Source organism: Dendropsophus ebraccatus, chromosome 2, assembly GCF_027789765.1.
Source record: "Dendropsophus ebraccatus isolate aDenEbr1 chromosome 2, aDenEbr1.pat, whole genome shotgun sequence".
Classification (NCBI taxonomy): domain Eukaryota; kingdom Metazoa; phylum Chordata; class Amphibia; order Anura; family Hylidae; genus Dendropsophus; species Dendropsophus ebraccatus.
Window position 1 is genome coordinate 10,509,124 of NC_091455.1, and position 20,306 is coordinate 10,529,429.

A 20,306-nucleotide genomic window follows, 5' to 3' on the forward strand; every position below is an offset into this window, starting at 1 on the left:
GCCCTGCTCATTCCTTCCTGCTCCCTGCAGTCTCTGTCCGCCCTTGTGTTTCCCATCCTCTCCATTACTGTACAGTAACTTATAATATCACATATTCTGCGGTTTCTGAATGTTTGTTTCATCTGTTTTACATGTTATTCAGAATAATAAATCATTATTTTTGGGGTGTAAAACCAATTGTCGGCCTATCAGTGATTTCTTATGGGAAAATGTGCTTTGGTTTAAGAGTGGATTTGGATTACAAGCGCGGTCCTGAAACGAATTATGCTCCTAATCCAAGGCACCACTGTACTTCCACTCATCAGCCGGCTGCCTTTTTAGTCAGTGCCGCTCCGTGACACCCTTTTCCAAGTGCTGGGAAAGCTGGATCCAGTCCTGAGAAACTTTTACAACTTATTACAGCTCATAGATGTCAATGGACAAACTGTACATAACTGAGGGATTAGGTTACAGCTGCTGTCCTTAGGAGTCAACGGAGAAGAGAGGAGGAATGAGCAGCTGCAGAGAAGACATTTTGAACTCACTAAAGGATCAGGTTATAGCTGTAGCCCATAGAAGTCAATGAAGAGGAGAAATGGAGGGAGCAGCTGCAGAGATGAAGACAAATTGCTGAGGGATCAGGTTATAGCTGCAGCTTATGAAAGTCAGTGGAGAAGGGAAAAAAAAGGGAAAAGCTCCAGATAGACATACAGAGAAGTAGGCCCATTATTTGTTGACTGAGATATCGGGTTATAGCTACGGCCCATAGAAGTCAATGAAGAGGAGAATCAGAGGGATTGGCTGCTGAGATGAAGACAAATCACTGAGGGATCAGGTTACAGCTGCTCTCCACAGAATGGAGAGAAGAAGAGGGAGCCGCTGCAGAGAGAGAGAGACACACAGAGATAAAGATAGATTATGAACTCACTGAGGGATCAGGTTATAGCTGCAATCCATAGAAGTCAAAGGATGGGGAAAAACATAGAGATGCTGCTGCTGCTGGTAATATTTCTAGTTTACAGCAACACCACTTCGTCTCTGTCAACTGTGTATGGTAGACATCGTAGCAGCTAGCCCCCACCCACCATGGAGCTGAGCTCAGAGAAAACTGACAATTAGAGAAAACTGCTGATAAATGTACACATGACAACTTCTTCTAAAAGTCATCAGAAATGTCTGCCGTAGCCCCCTGTGGGGGGCATGTAGCAGCTGAGCCCCCTTGGATACTCATCTGTGCTGGTCTCGTGGTATAAACGTGACCATGAGGTTTATACTTCCAGCTGACTACTCTCTCTGCATTCGTTCTACCATGATTTTACGATTGTTTTTATTTTTGCTTTTCTGAATCTGGGCGATTGGCCCTGAGAGCTCGCGGTTACATCAGCCCTCGCCGCACGACAACGTAAACACAGTCCTTTGACGTCTATTCTGTGAGAAGCGCGTTTTATCTAGAATGGAAACATTGTGAACAACAAGACGTTCATCTTATTTTTTTGTGTGTTTTCAGTTTTTTTTTTTTTTGTTCTTGCGCTTCCATGGCATCTCAGAGCGACAATATGGCGCAGCAGGGAGCATATTAAAGAGCGAATGAACACACCTTAATGCACAGTATGTCGTACATTCTCATTTGTAGGGTTCAATAGCATGGCAAGTCTATTATGCAGCATAAAAGAGGCACTTTGTAGCATTCTGCAGTTGCCCGGCGCATTTTCTCTGTCTAGACCACGCGTTTCAGTGTTTGGGGGGGATATCAGACGGGATGCACACAATGGCATCTGTGCGGAGTAGATAATTACGGCTCAGGCGGCTCTGTATAACAGCTTTGCTGGAGGTATCCTGCGAGTCAGCGCTGTGATGTTTCGAAGATCACACATAATGGCGATTATCATCTTTTGTGTTTTGCGAACGTTTCATCTGTGATAATAATGATAGCGCCGCAGATAGATGCCAGAACGTGGCCAAGGAACAATACTCCCATACAATCGCCACATACGCACTGAATAGATACGTAAAATCAACAAAACAGATTCTGTTTGCGAAAATTTATTTGCAAAAAAAAAAAAGATTGGAATTTTCTTTCATCTTCCAGCATAGTCCTGGTACTAGCATCATCAAAGAAGTCCAACACAATGTGATGGTTTGGGGGCGGCAGATGTCTCCTGTGAGCCAAACCTGCTGATCTGGGTGGGATTGGATGCCCGTCACATCCCCCATTACCTCTCTATTTCCTGTTATCTGATTTTTGGCTGCAAAAGTTATACCGTAGAGCGCCTGTGTACATAAATAAGTAAATTATTAATATTATTATTTATTTATAAAGCGCCCTCACATACAGAGCCCTATACCAACATACAGCGACCAAATAATAACAACACACAGTCACCAAATAATATCAACATACAAGGACCAAATAATACAAAAATACAGTGCCCAAATAATACCAACATATAGGGACCAAATAATAACATCATACAGTGGCCTAATAATACCAACATACAGGGACCAAATAATACCAAAATACAGTGCCCAAATAATACCAACATACAGTGACCAAATAATACCAATATAGAGTGACCAAATAATACCAATATTGAGTGACCAAATAATACCAACACACAGTCACCAAAAAATACAAACATACATTGCCCAAATAATACCAACATACAGTGACCAAATAATACCAACATACAGTGCCCAAATAATACCAACATACATTGCCCAAATAATACCAACATACAGTGCCCAAATAATTCCAACATACAGTGACCAAATACCAGCTACAGTGACTAAATATTACTGCTATACAATTCATATTAACATTCATGCCATCAAAGGCAACTCTTCGGTAGGGTTAACCGAAATAAATAGGTTGTACACCCCAAAGGATGGCCATGCCAAATGGATAAAGTCACAAGACTACTTGAACCTTAGTGAAGAGAAGACCATAGATTCCTGAACCTAAAAGGGGTAAGGCAGGTGAGTTTGTGTTCCTGTAGTGTCCCGGTATGGGTGTGCCACTAAGTCTTATACCACCTGCTGAAAGGTAACTCTGTCAGGTGTCACACTCTGGGATGATGGGTGCCTTTCCGTACCATTATCACTTAGTGTCTGACTCTCCTCTATATGTTGAGCACAGCTGAAGGTTCAAGGGTTAACTGTTGCTTTGCTCTCGTCACTATTTAACCAATCACTGGTGCAGGTTCCTCACACACAACCCACCTATTACACTTCTTCCTTCTCCTTTCCCTAACACTACCCCATCAATAGGAGGTTAGACCTGGTCACCCCTATAGTGGAGTTGGAGAGAGACAGAGACATAAGACTAAAGAGAGAGAGACTGAGCAACAGAGATGCCTTGCTGAACCCAAAGGTGGGGTAGCTGTCACCTGAGTCAACCTTCCCTATGCCTGGGATCCTCAGTAGGACAAAGGGCCTAAGTCGAAGTATCCTACTGGTAACTGCCCAACTTCCTTGGGTAATCTTCAGGAGTTAGGGTCCTATTCCACGGGCCGAGGAGGGCCCAATCAACGATGTAAACGAGCGGTGATCTGCTAGACCTATTGGACCTATTCCACGGCCGATGATCGTTGAGCGAGGACTGCAGGGACATCGTTACCGATGTCCTTGCAGCCCTTGCAGCATCATACATTACCTGTCCGGGCTTCTTCTCCGCGCTATCTTCAGAATGGCCGGTCAGCTGACAGGCCACACTCGGCGGCGGTCCCGGCCTGTGATTGGCTGAGCGGTCCGTCAGCTGACCGGCCATTCTGAAGATAGAGAGCGTGGGACCCGGGGATGAAGACAGAGCGGAGAAAAAGCCTGGACAGGTAATGTATGATGCTGCTAGTCAAATCGTCGGTCGCCCGCCATGCACTGCTATTCAACAGTAGCGATGCACAGTGGGGGGAACGATAATTTTAGGTCTGGCCCTAAATGAACGATCAGCCAATGACACGATCATCGGCTGATCGTTCTCTCTATTTCACTGAACGATAATCGGCCGAATCGGGCCAAATGGGGCCGATCCGGCCGATTATCGTTACTGTGGAATAGGGCCCTTAGCTTCACCCAGTTGTTCAAGCCTGGGACTTGTGCTGCCAAACTTGACAGTCTCTGGGCTGGTTTGTCAAAAGCCGGCCTCCCATTTCTCTCTTTCTCTGCTAGCCATGAGTACAAGGATTTCCGTATGTCTGGGGGTGGGTATCGCCACTCCTCGCCACCATGATGAGTGCCCCATTGAAAACACCAAAGCCCTCCTGCTGTATACCACTTAAGCACCCCAGGCCACAGCATTTCTTTTTAAGTTTACAGCACACCAGCAGAATATAAAATAATGCTACTTTTTGGAATACCCTTTTAATTTGACTCCTTACATAGTATTAGAAGACCCATCGTACTGGATAAGACTGTGCCGTAATGCATTGAGGAATTGATGGGCGGGAAAGTACGGCCAACAAGATGAATAGCAGACCATTGCAGAGATGAGGAAGAATCCTTCTTGTTTATGATGGTATCAAGGGTATAAGGAGGCCACATGAGAGGCTTCGGATTCCTTCATGTAGAGCAGTCATATTTCTTTTGAGCTAGAGCAGTAAAGGGGTTGTCCTATCATTACAAATCATTCCCCATCTTCAGTCTCCTGTCAGAATGGAGCAGTGGGACCTGTGAGTGAGTTTCCGTTCAATTCATTCTCTATGGGGGTTGCTGGATGATGCCGGGTACGGCATTTAGCTATCTCTGCGGCTTCTGTAGAGAACGAATGGAATGGAAACACAAATACGGGTCTTGCCACTCCATTCTGATGGGAGACTCTGGTCCTCCTCCTGGAGTTTACAGGGTTCCCAGCAATCGTGCCCCCCAATCAGTATCATGACAATAGAGGATAATATATAATTGTGAGACAATCTTTACTGCATTAACTAATATTGCAAGAAAATTCATGATAATGGAGAGGATTGTGTTCTGTCTAGTGCTGGGTCTTCAGGGGCGGGGCAAGTTCTGAACCTCTGTGTCATGTTCTGCCCCTGCAGACCTTACTCTAGACATGATCTAAGGTTAATTTCACCAAGTCTTCCTTTGAGATATCAATAGTTGCATTCTACTCTACTTTTCTCTTGCGTATTAGTATGCGTTGGGTGAAACATGCCCATTTTGGTAGGACTGGCCAACCATCTTGCCTCCTGACTCTCCGCCAATAGCAGATGTGGTGAATAAGAGGGATTTTAAGTGCCTGCTTATTTCATCACCAGGAGAAATAATCTGCCACTAGAAGAGTCTGGCACTGGCTTTATTGCCGCCATGCAAATGTATCAGGAAACCACGAGAAATCGCCATCTTCCAAACAGTCCAACCATTGGCTTGTTTTGACTATGCTTCCAGCTCTTCTATGGTCCTACCAACCCCTTGCCTGTATCCACCCTCAGTAGTACTTTCTGATATTCCTGTGGTCTTTGTATATGTACCTCCAAACCGTTCACATTTAATCTTGTTCTACCTCCGCTAAACATTATCCATGGAATCAGACACTGGACCAACATGGACTTCAAAGCTCCGAGGTCAGTCAAGTAGCTAGACCTTGACCCAAACCACAGTCTTAAGAAGGATAATGTTTTTGGTTCTCTCCCTTGTTAACACAGGAACCAGGTCATTACACGGTATTCTCTAATGGTGATATGTTGGTGGCCACGTCATTACACGGTATTCTCTAATGGTGATATGTTGGTGGCCACGTCATTACACGGTATTCTCTAATGGTGATATGTTGGTGGCCACGTCATTACACAGTATTCTCTAATGGTGATAAGTTTGTGGCCACGTCCTCGTCATTACACGCTATTCGTTCATGTTAATAGGTTTGTGGTCACAACCATGTCCTTACATAGATAGGTTTGTTTCCACGTCGTTACACTGTATTCTCTCATGGTGATAAGTTTGTGGCCACGTTCACATGGTCTTGTCTCGTCTCATGGTTATAGGTTTGCGGCCACGTTCTCGTCCTTACACGATATTCTCTCATAGTGATAGATTTGTGGCCTTGTCCTTACATGGTATTCTCTCATGGTGATAGGTTTGTGGCCACATCATTACATGGTATTTTCTCATGGTGATAGGTTTGTGGCCACGTCATTACACTGTATTTTCTCATGGTGATAGGTTTGTGCCCACGTCATTACACTGTATTCTCTCATGGTGATAGGTTTGTGTTTACGTCATTACACTGTATTTTCTCATGGTGATAAGTTTGTGGCCACGTTCACATGGTCTTGTCTCTTCTCATGGTTATAGGTTTGTAGCCACGTTCTCGTCCTTACACGGTATTCTCTCATATTGATAGGTTTGTGGCCTCGTCATTACATGGTATTCTCTCATGGTGATAGGTTTGTGGCCTCGTCATTACACTGTATTTTCTCATGGTGATAGGTTTGTGGCCACGTCATTACACGGTATTCTCTAATGGTGATATGTTGGTGGCCACGTCATTACACAGTATTCTCTAATGGTGATAAGTTTGTGGCCACGTCCTCGTCATTACACGCTATTCGTTCATGTTAATAGGTTTGTGGTCACAACCATGTCCTTACATAGATAGGTTTGTTTCCACGTCGTTACACTGTATTCTCTCATGGTGATAAGTTTGTGGCCACGTTCACATGGTCTTGCCTCGTCTCATGGTTATAGGTTTGCGGCCACGTTCTCGTCCTTACACGATATTCTCTCATAGTGATAGATTTGTGGCCTTGTCCTTACATGGTATTCTCTCATGGTGATAGGTTTGTGGCCACATCATTACATGGTATTTTCTCATGGTGATAGGTTTGGGGCCACGTCATTACACTGTATTTTCTCATGGTGATAGGTTTGTGGCCACGTCATTACACTGTATTTTCTCATGGTGATAGGTTTGTGGCCACATCATTACACGGTATTCTCTCATGGTGATAGGTTTGTGCCCACGTCATTACACTGTATTCTCTCATGGTGATAAGTTTGTGGCCACGTTCACATGGTCTTGTCTCTTCTCATGGTTATAGGTTTGTAGCCACGTTCTCGTCCTTACACGGTATTCTCTCATATTGATAGGTTTGTGGCCTCGTCATTACATGGTATTCTCTCATGGTGATAGGTTTGTGGCCTCGTCATTACACTGTATTTTTCTCATGGTGATAGGTTTGTGGCCACGTCATTACACGGTATTCTCTCATGGTGATAGGTTTGTGGCCACGTCATTACACTGTATTTTCTCATGGTGATAGGTTTGGGGCTCCCAGCCTTGATACCCAACCTATCTACAACCCTGGTGGCTGCTAGTCTCACCCAAAGCTCTGTGCTGCTTGGTTTACCAATGCTCTTTCTTGTAGTATTAGGCTATGTTCACACATTGTATGACGGTACTGCAGTACCGCCTGGATGATCTAAACTGCAGTTGAATTCGGATGCAGACAAATCCGTGCACGCCCGCATCCAAATTCGAGTGGAGTGTGCGACCGGAGCCGCTTGCTCCATAGTGTGCGCTGACAGATTTTCTGCGGCCGCTATTCAATAAATAGCAGCCACAGAAAAGTGACATGTCAGTTTTTTGCAGCTGCGCTAGGGGTCCCAGCCAGAGCGTATACTATGTGGGTAAGGGATTAATCATGGCCGTGTTGCAAATCGGCAACAACGGCCGTAATTGTTATGTGAACATAGCCTTACTTTGCATCTGTTACTGTGGCTTAGAACAATAGGTCAAAGGGGTAGTTGACAAAGAAAATTCTTTCAAATCAGCTGTTTAAAGAAAGTGAGAAAAAATTGTAATTTACTTCTATAAAAAAAAAAAAAAAAAATCTCCAGTCTTCCAGTACTTATCAGCTGCTGTGTGTCCTGCAGGAAGTGGTGTATTCTCTCCAGTCTCACACAGTGCTCTCTGCTGCCACCTCTGTCCATGTCAGGAACTGTCCAGAGCAGGAGAGGTTTTCTATGGGGATTTGCTGCTGCTCTGGACAGTTCCTGACATGGACAGAGTTGGCAGCAGAGAGCTCTGTGTCAGACTGGAGAGAATACACCACTTCCTGCAGGACATACAGCAGCTGATAAGTACTGGAAAACTGGAGATTTTTTTAATAGAAGTAAATTACAAATCTGTATAACTTTCTGATATCAGTTGATTTGAAAGAAAACAATTTTGGTGAACAATCCCTTTATTCTAAAATATCCTTTTTTTCTTTCAGACTCTCAGAAATCCTTGAACGAGTTATTTTCCCCTCCTGCGTTCCCCTGACTTACTAGCGAAGAACACAATACGTTAATGTCAATCCCTTCTCTTGTAGAGACCTTTATCCGCGGCACTCTTACACTGTAAATAATGCTGTTTTGTTAAACCCCTTCTTATTGTGGCGGGCAGGGGGGGGGGGCTTCGGAGAAATGCCGGCTCATCGATCCATTGTTGCAGCCAGCGTCTCTGACATCTCTCTTCCTGTAATGAATACATCTTTTGCATTATCATATTCATTTCTACAAGGGAGAGCCATGATTAATATGCCCTGTCTCTTCTAAACAAACATATTGCAGACCCAATAATACCCGGCCCGTGTCATTAGAAGGAGACTCGCAGCCCTGCGTATCCGGCTAAATGCGCTCTCTACGACAGTAAGATGGATGTTCTCCACTTCACGGGAATAGTGCGATGAACACGAGAATATGCAAATACATGACATGCTGGGAATTGAGCTCTGTCAACAAGTCATATGTCGTATAGACACTCAATGCCCCCGTGCACCCACTGTTATATATCTAATCCGGAACTCTGTCCATAAAAGCTGCCCACATAGTCAAGAGCTTTATTTGTTGCATGAACCATACACTAAAACAGGCCCACCTTCATGGTTAAAGGGGTATTAGACTCAAATATAATATTTGATATGTTTTTGCCTTGGTCCAAGTTCTACCTCGATCATGGTTTAGAGGGGAAGACTGATGCTGGGCCAAATATTATTCGGGGGTGGGGGAACATAAAACAGAAGCCATATTCACCTATCCTGGTGCCTGCGCAGCGCCGCGTCACGCTCCTGGACCCCCCCAGTTGCTTTCTTAGCTCCCCTCCAGCTACGCCATGACTTGGTTGACAGATGCCCCACTCAGCCAGCCAATGACTGGGGTGGTAAACCGCTGCAGTCACTCATTGGCTAAACGGACTAAATCCCACCAGCTTGGGACGTTCAACCTGGGTCGTGACGTAACCCAGAAGCTGGGAGAAGAGAACACCCGAAGGATCTCTGCATACATATAGGGACATCTCAGAGTGCATAAAAGGATATCTCTGCATGTATATAAGGATATCTCTGTATGTACGTATATAGGGACATCTCTGCATGTATATAAGGTCAAGAAGAAGAGGATTCATACCAAGCTGTACAATTTTTGTCAAGGGCTTATTTGACAAGTAGACCTATTGGATTGCTATTGATTTGGTATAGGGCTAAACTGAGGATGGGAGGTATGGACTTTTCCAGATTCCTAACCACTGAGTGGTCTCCATACACAGAAGGTACCAAGGCAATAGACAGAAATTGTACTCGGAGGTCATGGTAGGCAGAAGTTTTGCAAGGCAAAACGTTGGGACTGAGTGAATTTTTTCTATATGCGGTTAACAAGAATGCACAACTTTGCAAAGAATGGGAACTAAAGAGACTTTATTGGTAGGTGCAGAAGGATGGTGGAAGGGTTCTTCTGAAATATTTCATAGTTGGACAGTGGTTGGAGAATAGCTGCATTAGCACACAATGGCCCAGCACGTACAGTATGTGTGGTAGATGAGAACAGAGGACCCAGGAGAGCCGTAGCTAAGGACTGTGTGTGGAGGCAAATGGTGGCGCTGGGTTAGACTGGTTGATAAAGGCAAGAGAGCCTAAGGGTACAAACCCACTTGACGTATTTGCTGCGTGAATCAGTCTTAAAAATAAGCAGGCAAAACGCAGGTTGACTTTATACAATTGTTCTGTGTTAAAATACGCAATTACGTATTTTTGAAGCGTGAAGCTTGTTGTTAGCAAAGCATCAGTTGTTAACAACCTGTGCGAAAAACGCATGTAGCTTCACGCTTCAAAAATACGCAATTGCGTATTTTAACGCAGAACAATTGTATAAAGCCAACCTGCGTTTTGCCTGCTTATTTTTAAGACTGATTCACGCAGCAAATACGTCAAGTGGGTTTGTACCCTAAGCGCGTTCTTTCTGTTATGCAGAACTTATTCTGTATGTATATATGTGAATAAATCCGTGTTCAGGTTGGGTGAGTGCCGGAAAATTATTTTTTTGTATTGACTATTTTTCCTCCTGGCACCCCCTACCCAGAGTGCCGACCAATATTCCCTATTGCTGCGTTAGACAGGTCCTGACATAGTGTTCAGTATGTTCTTCCCTCGGACCTGCTTACCCAACCTATATCTGAACTTCCAGGAGTTCAGAATTCCTTATAATCCAGCAAGCATGCCAGTTTATTGGACTCCTATAGACTGCAGTAGTTCCAGTTGCCTCTAGCTCCGATGTGCGTTGGATCTTGGAGATTCGCTTTGCCCCCATCACCATATCCCTCCTACACCGCAGCTTATTTCATACACAATCCACCACTATTTATTTCACATTACTAACATTTTGATATCGACTCTGACATTCCGTCTGGTGTCAGAATCTTTACACATAATATACTGCCCCATCTGGTGCCGACACTCTCTATACAGCGCGGCCAGACATCTGCCGCTAGTTTTTTTTTTTTTTTTAATAAAATATACCGCCCCATCTGCTAATAATATTTCTTACCTTTTTTATGCGTTACATTATACGAGGACACTACTGCCAAAAGTCGTAACTCCTTGATCTTTACCATGTAGTCTGCTCCAGCGAGATCCACTGCCGTGGTCTATAGGAATGGACTGCCCTTCCCCATGATGAATCTTTATGAGAAGAGGCTGGTAGGGTACGACCCGTACTTCAGGTGCTGGATTTCAACAATCCATTCAGGTACATGGCTAGGGTAGTGAACGTAATCTTTGCCTTTGGAGAAGGGAGGCCGTGGTGCAGCTTAACACAAGACCAGATGATCCTTTATGAGATCTCACTCCGGAGGTCTCAATCTTGAGACCGAGTCACAAGTGATTCTTTAGTCCACCTCACTTTTCCATTGAAGAAATAGACTCTTTATAGATGTCAGCTGAGGTTTGAATGTGATTTTCTTCGGCAATCCTAAATAACGGAGAGGGGTTACATACTTTACATAATAGACCTACCACACTGGTCTTTACAAGGAAGCTGTCGGCCAAATGTTTGTTTTTTCCAATAGTGTCCCATTCATCCTGTATGCTAATACTTTTATTTGTATTTGGATTGAGTTGTTAGAATTCAACATATCCGATTGTTACCACCATACACATTAGTTGGTCATTCTATTGAAATCAAGGGTGTAGGTGACATGGCCTACTTTAGAACCATGCTGAGAAGATAAAGGGCATGGGCACCTTTAAAGAGGTGCAAAGGGCTGTTGCCAACAACTTACCACATCAATGTTACCATTTAAAGGCATCATTGCCAACCATCTTTTGAGGCCGCATGATCAATCGTTGGGTCGCCGAGTTTTGGCTATACCACGGAAGATGGTGGAAGACACCTCTTCAAGATCTTGATATATGAAGCTCAATGAAAAGTGTCCAAACAATAAAAAGATGCCCCCTTCCCGTAAGTGGTTTCCCATGGAAATTGGCAAGAATTATTGACTGGCAAAGGAAGACAAAAACGACTAGAAGAGGGAGCACGGGAGAAGGTCATGTGGTCAGATGATACCAAAGTAGAACTTTTTGGTATCAATTCCACTCACCGTCTTTGGAGGAAGAAGATGGATGAGTACGACCCCAAGAACACAGTCTCAACCATGAAGCGTGGGGGTGGAAAAATCATACTCTAGGAATTCTTTTCTCCAAACGGGACAGGATGAGTGCACCGTATTAAAGAGAAGATGGATGGGGCCATGTACCATGAGATTTTGGCCAACAACCTCCTTCCTTCAGTAAGAGCAGTGAACTCTTCCAGCATGAAAACGAAAATTTAACATGTCCGATTTTCAACACCATACACATTGGCCAATCCCATTGAAATCAAGGGAGTAGACAACATTTATCGAAAAGTTTCATGTTGAGTAGATAGGTGACATGTGCACCATAAAAAGGGAGCAAAGGGCCCATGCCAACAACTTAGCACATCAATGGTAGGTAACATTACTAACCATCCTTTGAGGCCACATGAAACATGTACAAACAATAAATAGGTGCCTCCTCCCCGTCGTAAGTGGTTTCCCATGGAAATTGGCAAGAATCATTGAGTGGCAAAGGAAGTTGAAAGTGGCTAGACCAGGTTTATGAGATACACGAGAAAGCATTGGAGGAGACAGGAAGATGAAGTGCTGTTGGCAATCTCTTCTTCATTTTACAGACATGTTTGTCCCGATGCCGACGGCCGCAAACTGCGAGTAAGAGCAGCAAATAAATCAGGAGAAATGTTTTTATTGGCACAGCGAGGGGTGAAGATATTGGCCCCGGACACATCAACCTTTCATTGAGATGAATCACTTGCCATTTAGAAATCATTGGGAGACATTTCAATATAGGAGGAAATTAGTAATTAGGTCTAAAGACTGAAACATTGTGTCCTGGGCAGGATTTATCATCCGGTCACCCAGAAGGTAGGGTATTAGCCACGGCTGTAGAGCGCTGTATACCGCACTAGTGCCAAAAACTCAGGGTCCAGGCCTCCTTTAATTAACCTTGGCTATATTATCCTATATTATGTAGAGTTGGGTACAGACGCATTGGATAGTGAAACAATTTTCATCATTTTGCTCTTGGATGCCATAACAATGGGTCTGATCTGCATTTTCTCTATTTTTATGGCATATTAAGGAGATTAAAGGTCTTGAGTTTATTCCAAGTGTTGAATTTGCATTTGGTAGCTGTTCATTGAAACTACTTAAAGGGGTAGTTCACAAAAAAAAAAGTTATTTTAGAAAAACTGGTTCCGGCAAGTGCCAGAGATTTGTAAATGTCTTCTATTAAAAAATATCCAGTTTTCCAGTACTTATCAGCTGCTGTATGTCTTGCGGGAAGTGGTGTATTCTTTTCAGTCTGACACAGTGCTCTCTGCTGCCACCTTTGCCCATGTCAGGAATTGTCCAGAGGAGCAACAAATCTACATAGAAAACCTCTCCTGCTCTCCAGACTGGAAAGAATACTCCACTTCCTGCCGGACATACAGCAGATCTATAGGGGTCCTTGTCAAGCTGAAGTCAAAAGTCCATCCTGTTGGCTTCCATCTAGCAGTTACATCTTGGAGGCTTCCCGCTGGGAGTAACCACAATATCCCTCTGTATGCCCTTGCAATGGCGGCTTATATCAGAGATATACAGGATCCTTTGGACATACGAATCCAAGATAAACTTATATCAGAATCATAGTAAAAGAAGAGTATGATGAAGGAAGGAAGGGTTATGACCTGAAGTGTATGACCTATCAGCCATGTTGAAGGCAGTGTCATGGCTTGCTGGTGTATGGAGGCCAGGTGAGCTAGGTCAGCGGTGTGTATGGATGATGTGACTGCCGAAAGATGGAGTAGGATGAATTCTCAAGTGTCTACCAGACGTTCTGCTCAGATTCAGTCAAGTGCTGTAAAAGTGATAGGACGGCTCTTCACGGTGTAGATGGATAATGACCCGAAGCATAGGAAAGAAGCCACACGAGAGCTTCTCGAGGCAAAGAGACGGAATATTCTTTTATAGCCCAGTCCGTCATTTGACCTTAATCTGAATGAGCATGAAGGCAGAAAGATAAGGAAATAAGTGGCGAGATAAGGCGCCTGCAAAAAGGTGGTGAATGGAGATGAGCGCAGATGGAGCATGCTCGACTCCGATCGTTCAACATTCCAGAAGAAGAAGAAGTTAGATGCCGCCCTAGGAAGTCCAGGAAAGAGTGGATACAGCCTATAGCCATCAGCTCTATCGATCGGACTGCAGCATGCTCCAGTTGTTCCCTTCTCTAGTGGTGAAGGATCTGAAGGACGGAAACCCAAGACTTTGTTGATGTCCATATTCCAGATCTCCCACAGACATTGACCACAACATTTTTGCATCCAGGTAACGAAAATAATTCCTATAGATATCACATTGATTATTAGTCTCATTACATTTTCTGCTGTATTAATAATCAGTTTTCTGCTAGAAACCATCAGTAGGTAGGCCAGCGCTGCCAGTAACCATTATAATGGAGAACATCTGGGGAGCCCAGCAAATAGTGTCTGACATGAAATTATACACTCATGTCTTGTATGGGGCATTGATGCTGTAATAGCCGAACCGGTGTCTATGACGGTGTAGTGGAGCAGAGCACGGCCGGGGAGGGCCGTGTTCTTCCCTCCGTAAGTCAGCTGTCTCAGTTTTGAAGCTGTGTTCACTTTCCTTCAAAATGACGGCCGTTATTATTGGAAGTCATTTACCAACAAGTAATGTCTGTCGTTTTGAAACCACAGATGCTGTTATTACATAAAAACGTTCCGTTGTTAAAAAAATAATGGCCGTTAAATGGCGGCCCTCATAAAAACGGCCATTATTTTGAAGGTGTGTAAACATAACCTGACGGTCTGATTCTTTGGTTTTCCTTGACCGAGCATACTTCCCGAGAATTTAGGGCTGCACCTTCTTATACAAACTGGAACCATGGAGTGTTTATGAAGTCTGATTCAATAGTAGATGGAAAGGGGCGAGGGAAGACAGGGGCCACACCTGAAGAGCATAGCTTCTGACCTCCTTTAGTCGACCTTTGCCCCTGATACCCAGCTAATCCCCCTCCGTGGTCTGGACAAGTGCTGCCACCTCTGTCCATGTCAAGAACTGTCCAGAGTAGTAGCAAATCCCCATAGAAAACCTCTCCTGCTTTGGACAGTTCCTGACATGGACAGAGGTGGCAGCAGAGAGCACTGTGTCAGACTGGAGAGAATACACCACTTCCTGCAAGACATACAGCAGATAATAAGTACTGGAAGACTAGATTTTGAAATAGAAGTAATTACAAATCTATATAACTTTCTGTCCCCAGTTGATTTGAAAACAATTTTTCCCCCCTCTGGAGTTCTCCTTTAAATCCCTGACACCACCACTCAGGACTGTGTGTCTTCTCTGCAGCACACCCTGTGGTCAGATGTGGTATTACAAGTTAAACTTATGAATTGTTTTTGAATGTCACCTTATTATTACTTCCATCACAAAGTTCTCATAGTAACAAGAAGTACACAAAGTCACGGAAGCCCAGAGCGTTAGGCCCTGACGTATCCTGCATCTCTACTGTTTACTTTAAGATCTCTTTTTAAGTCTGTCCGTAAACTCAGCAAGTCATTGGACCATCTGGCGTAGACTCTGCAATCCCCAGCACATGGTTATTAATAAGGTGCGAGATGGTCGGGGTTCATTATATCTGTCCCAGCGGCGTTGGCGCACACTTTGCAGATATACGGTATATGATTTATCCTCTTCTTATAATCTCCATGTACATATGGCGGTGGGGCGGCCCATGCTCTGGGATCTGTGTCAGGACCTGATGAGAGCTTCCTGGCCGCCAGTGCTCCAGGTCAGGAAGTTTTCACTTTTAGAAGACTTTTACCTGGAGTCATGTGACCCGTGGTACAGCCATACTCTCCTGACATACAATGTATTATTCTTGATGCTTTGGATTACTATGTATTACCATATGGGTGCGGATTCACTTTGCATCGGAAAATTTGCAGAATTTTCATACCGAAATCCACAATCCTGGAAATTTATAGCAAATTTTTTATATTTTTTTTACCCGGTTAAAGGTGTACTCCAGCGAAAAAAAATATTTTCAATCAACTGGTGTCAGAAAGTTATATAGATTTTTCATTAACTTCTATTTCAAAATCTCCAGTCTTTCAGTACTTATCAGCTGCTGTATGTCCTGCAGGAAGTGGTGTATTGTTACCAGTCTGACACAGTGCTCTTTGCTGCCACCTCTGTCCATATCAGGAACTGTCCAGAGCAGCAGCAAATCCCCATAGAAAACCTCTCCTGCTCTGGACAGTTCCTGACATGGACAGAGATGGCAGCAGAGAGCACTGTGTCAGACTGGGGAGACTACACCACTACATGCAGGATATACAGCGGCATAAGTATTGGAAGACTGGAGATTTTTAAAAAAAACAAATCTGTATAACTTTCTAAATAAAATTTAAAAAGTTCTGAAAATTCTGAATACAGTTTTAAAAACTACGGGAGTACCCCTTTAATTTTTATTGAAAACTAATGGGACATTGTTTGGAATTAGAACTCAAGCAGAATACTCCTCAAAATTCATGTAAAATATCATGGTGTGTAAACAGCGCCACCACTGTCCTCTGGTTGTGTGTGGTATTACAATTCAGCTCCATTCACTTCAATAGAACTGAGCTTCAAAACTGCACCCAAACTGAGGACAAGAACGGTGCTGTTTCTGGAAGAAAGTGGCCGTGTTTTCCAGACCCCTTTAAATGTACAACGTTACGGTACCAATAATTGCGACGCCCGGGTTCAGCGCAGTAAATTGTCAGCACTACCGGCAGCTGCTGGGGTACCTGTAAGAGCACCCCAAAATTTTAGCAAATAATGTAGAACAGATAGATTCCGCTCTCCTGTGTCTTGTATTAGTGACGGCGCCGGCGACGTCCTATAAAGCGTAGTTTTTGTTTTGGCCATTAAGAAGCGATGCGGCCCAGAAGATTAAGCGTCTTCCGCCTCGTGCCGGAGTTTGACAGACTGATCAATCGGCGGAGACGAGGTGAGTAAAGCTTGTAAGTGTCTCCCAGCGTCCTATGGAAATGCTGCCGCTCCGGTAATAAGAAGTGACTGCGGCTTTATATTCAGGACGCAGATCGTGTTCCCGCGCTCGCCGCTCGCCGCACAATCCAGACTGACAGAATCCATTACACAGCCGAGAACTTAAAGAGAAGCAAGAGACGGCGAACAACCTGCTGCAAGACCGCCGTCCTCCCCGCCCGGCGGAAAATTACCAATCTGATGGTGGCAAACACCTTATTATGCAAATAGTCCTCAAGTGGAACACTCAAATTGGCGCAATTACCTCGCTGTGTTCTCGCCGCTTTTTCCTCCATCGGATAAGTGAATGATGGATTGCCTCGTTTTCTCTTCTCAGACTTCCATCGGACGGCCAAACAAATAGTCAAAGAGGAAACTTTCTACCTTCATGTTCAAAGATTGTGGAGAGTGTCTGTACTTCACCACACATTTTATGCTGCCATAGACGTGAATGGGAAAGACACATCCCACCCAAACCCAGATCCTTTATTGTCCTATGTTTGGTCCCATGACAGCAATACCTTGTAATAATAAGACTGGGAAATTAACCCTTAACCCCCAGCTGTGTAAAATAATACACAGCACTGTTGAAATTGTTGGAAAAAGTAGCAAAACGCTCCAGCACCGGCAAATACAGGTCTACTCGAAATACTACTGCTACTACTACCACTGTTACTAGTAGTACTACTATTACTACCACTACTACTGCCACTGTTACTACTACCACTGTTACTAGTAGTACTACTATTACTACCACTACTACTACTACTACCACTACTACTACCACCACCACCACTACTACCACTACTACTACTACTACCACTACTACTACCACCACCACTACTACTACTATTACTACCACTACTACTACTACTACCATTGCTGCTACTACTATTACTACCACTACTACTCCTACTACCACTACTACTACTATTACCATTATTGCTGCTACTATTACTACCACTAATATACTATTATTTTTATTACTGCTGCTATTACTACTACTGCAAGCATTTCCACTGTTATTGCTTCTACCACTATTGTTATTACTACTGCTAGTACTATTACTGCTATTGTTACCACTGATATTTCTTCCCCCAAATTACTATTATCAATATTTCTACTATTACTTCCACTATTATTATTAGTAGTAATAGTATTGCACCTACTGCCACCACCACTGTTACCCATATTATGGCTCCCACTATTTCTGTTATCTCTGTTTATACTACTACCTCCACTATCACTATTGTTATCATCAATGTTACAGTATGTTTACATCTGAGTAATAGGCCGCGTTCGTGGTATACGTAGGTTTACAGGCAGGATGACGTCTGACAGTGCCCACTCCCCGTATTTATTGATTACTATAGATGTTTCAGATTCTGCACGTACCAGGGTCAGAGGAGAAATGTCACATGATACAGCAGAGGTTAAAAGATGGAAACAGAGGTGCAGCCGCACGGCAGTGAGGTAGTGCTGTGCAGTGTAAAACGACACAAACAGATGACATACACAGCACTGCTACATATGTACAAAGACAACAGTTCAGCTCTCCACCTCTGCTACTGGATCCAGCTCTGCTACATTACTTCCTCTAGCTCTGCTACATTACTTCCTCTAGCTCTGCTGCATTACTTCCTCTAGCTCTGCTACATTACTTCCTCTAGCTCTGCTACATTACTTCCTTTCTCCAGCTCTGTCTACCTCCCAGCTGTATGCAGCTTTGCCCCCTGTGTTTTACACTGCAGCTCTGCTTTCCCAGGATCAGATAACACTAACCTCATTAAGCATCCAGTATATGTTATTACTGCAGAGCGCTGATACCGGAGGGGGGGAGGTTACATGGTGTCACCTGCATCATATCCCCAGGGAAGGGACCTGTCACTCCCCCCCTCCTCCTCAGGTGCATTTGGCGGTTAATCATTGTACCGTAACAATTGCATATGGTAACAGGTTTATGGCTTCTGACTGCGGCGTCCAATTATCTCGTATTACCGTCTTGATTGTTGCCCAATTAATGTCATCTCCAGGATGTCAGATGTGAGGGGACGGCTGATATAATAGTTTCATTACACGCCGAGGTTCACTCCTGGGGATGATATTCCTGATGAATATTATCTGCTCCTCGACGAGGTGACGCTAAGCGGGTGATGACATAATCGCTGAGTGTTCCTGAGAAGGAAGAAGCGCTCCAGGTGTAACAGTCTCTGACTGACCAATTAGTCTGTAACCAATCCACCTCTAACTGACCAATCAGTCTATAACTGACCAATCCACCTCTAACTGACCAATCAGTCTATAACTGACCAATCCACCTCTAACTGACCAATCAGTCTATAACTGACCAATCCACCTCTAACTGACCAATCAGTCTATAACTGACCAATCCACCTCTAACTGACCAATCAGTCTATAACTGACCAATCCACCTCTAACTGACCAATCAGTCTATAACTGACCAGTCTCTAACCAATCAGTCTCTAAGGGCCCTATTACACGACACGATAATCGTCCCTATCCGGCCCATTATCGCTCTGTGTAATAAACACAGCGATCAGCCGATGACAACAATCATCAGCTGATGGTTGATATAGGTTTGGACCTATAATTTTTGATCGCCGACCGCTCGTCGCTACGTGTAAGAGCGGTACGCGGCCGCCGGCTGACAATTTCCAAACCCTATACATTACCTATTCATGCTGCAGGGCTCCTCTTGCGCTTTGCTTCTCCCAAGGTCCCGCACGCTGAAGCTGTACGGGACCGCCATGGCCAGTGATTGGCTAAGCGGCCTGTCAGCTCAGACAGGCCGCTCTGAAGCTGCACCGCGTGGGACCCGGGGAGAAACAAAGCGCAAGAGGATCCCTGCAGCATGGATAGGTAATGTATAGAGTTTAAGCAAAGGCTGCAAGGACATGGGTAACAATGTCCATGCAGCCCTTGTTAAACGATTATCGGACCGTGTAATAGGCCCACTAAAGAAGCGCCAATCTAGCAGATCAGCGCTTGTTTACAGTTATTATCGGGCCCCCATCAGGCCGTGTAATAACACCCTAACTGACCAATCAATCTGTAACCAATTAGTCTCTAACTAACCTATCAGTCTCTAAGGGTGATATTACATGGCACGATTTTTCGGCGATTAACTATAGACAATCTCAAACAACTGCCATGACAAACGATCTTAAATCGTTCACCCTATTTCACAGGACAGTGATAGTTACTTACGGTCGTTCTTGCGCTCGTCCTTTCCTGGCTGATAGACCAGGGAACGACCGAACAATGTATTATTACACCGAACAATTTGTGAACGATCAATTATAAAAATTGGTTCAGATTCCATCAATCAACAATTTCTCGTTGGTCGTTTAATCGTTGCCTGCTTTTACACAAAACGATTATAGTTTAAATCAGAACAATCTAAACGATTTTTTGAACGATAATGGTCCTG

At 44.1% G+C, this 20,306-nt stretch overlaps 1 protein-coding gene and 1 long non-coding RNA gene across 3 annotated transcripts in view; one reads left to right on the forward strand and one right to left on the reverse strand.

Annotated features, from left to right (window-relative positions):
- TSNARE1 (t-SNARE domain containing 1) overlaps positions 1-20,306 on the forward strand; it is a 204,077-nt gene that overhangs the window by 178,633 nt on the left and 5,138 nt on the right. Inside the window, exon 12 of one of the 2 annotated variants that reach the window (XM_069957025.1) lies at positions 8,187-8,288. The exons of the other annotated variant lie outside the window; for it this stretch is intronic. Within the exon in view, the coding sequence (XP_069813126.1) occupies positions 8,187-8,204 (18 nt within the window). The 3' untranslated portion in view covers positions 8,205-8,288. Of the gene's footprint in view, positions 1-8,186; positions 8,289-20,306 lie in introns of those variants that run through there. 2 annotated transcript variants of the gene reach the window in all.
- LOC138782973 (uncharacterized) overlaps positions 1-20,306 on the reverse strand; it is a 116,430-nt gene that overhangs the window by 46,071 nt on the left and 50,053 nt on the right. The gene's annotated exons all lie outside the window — the stretch shown is intronic.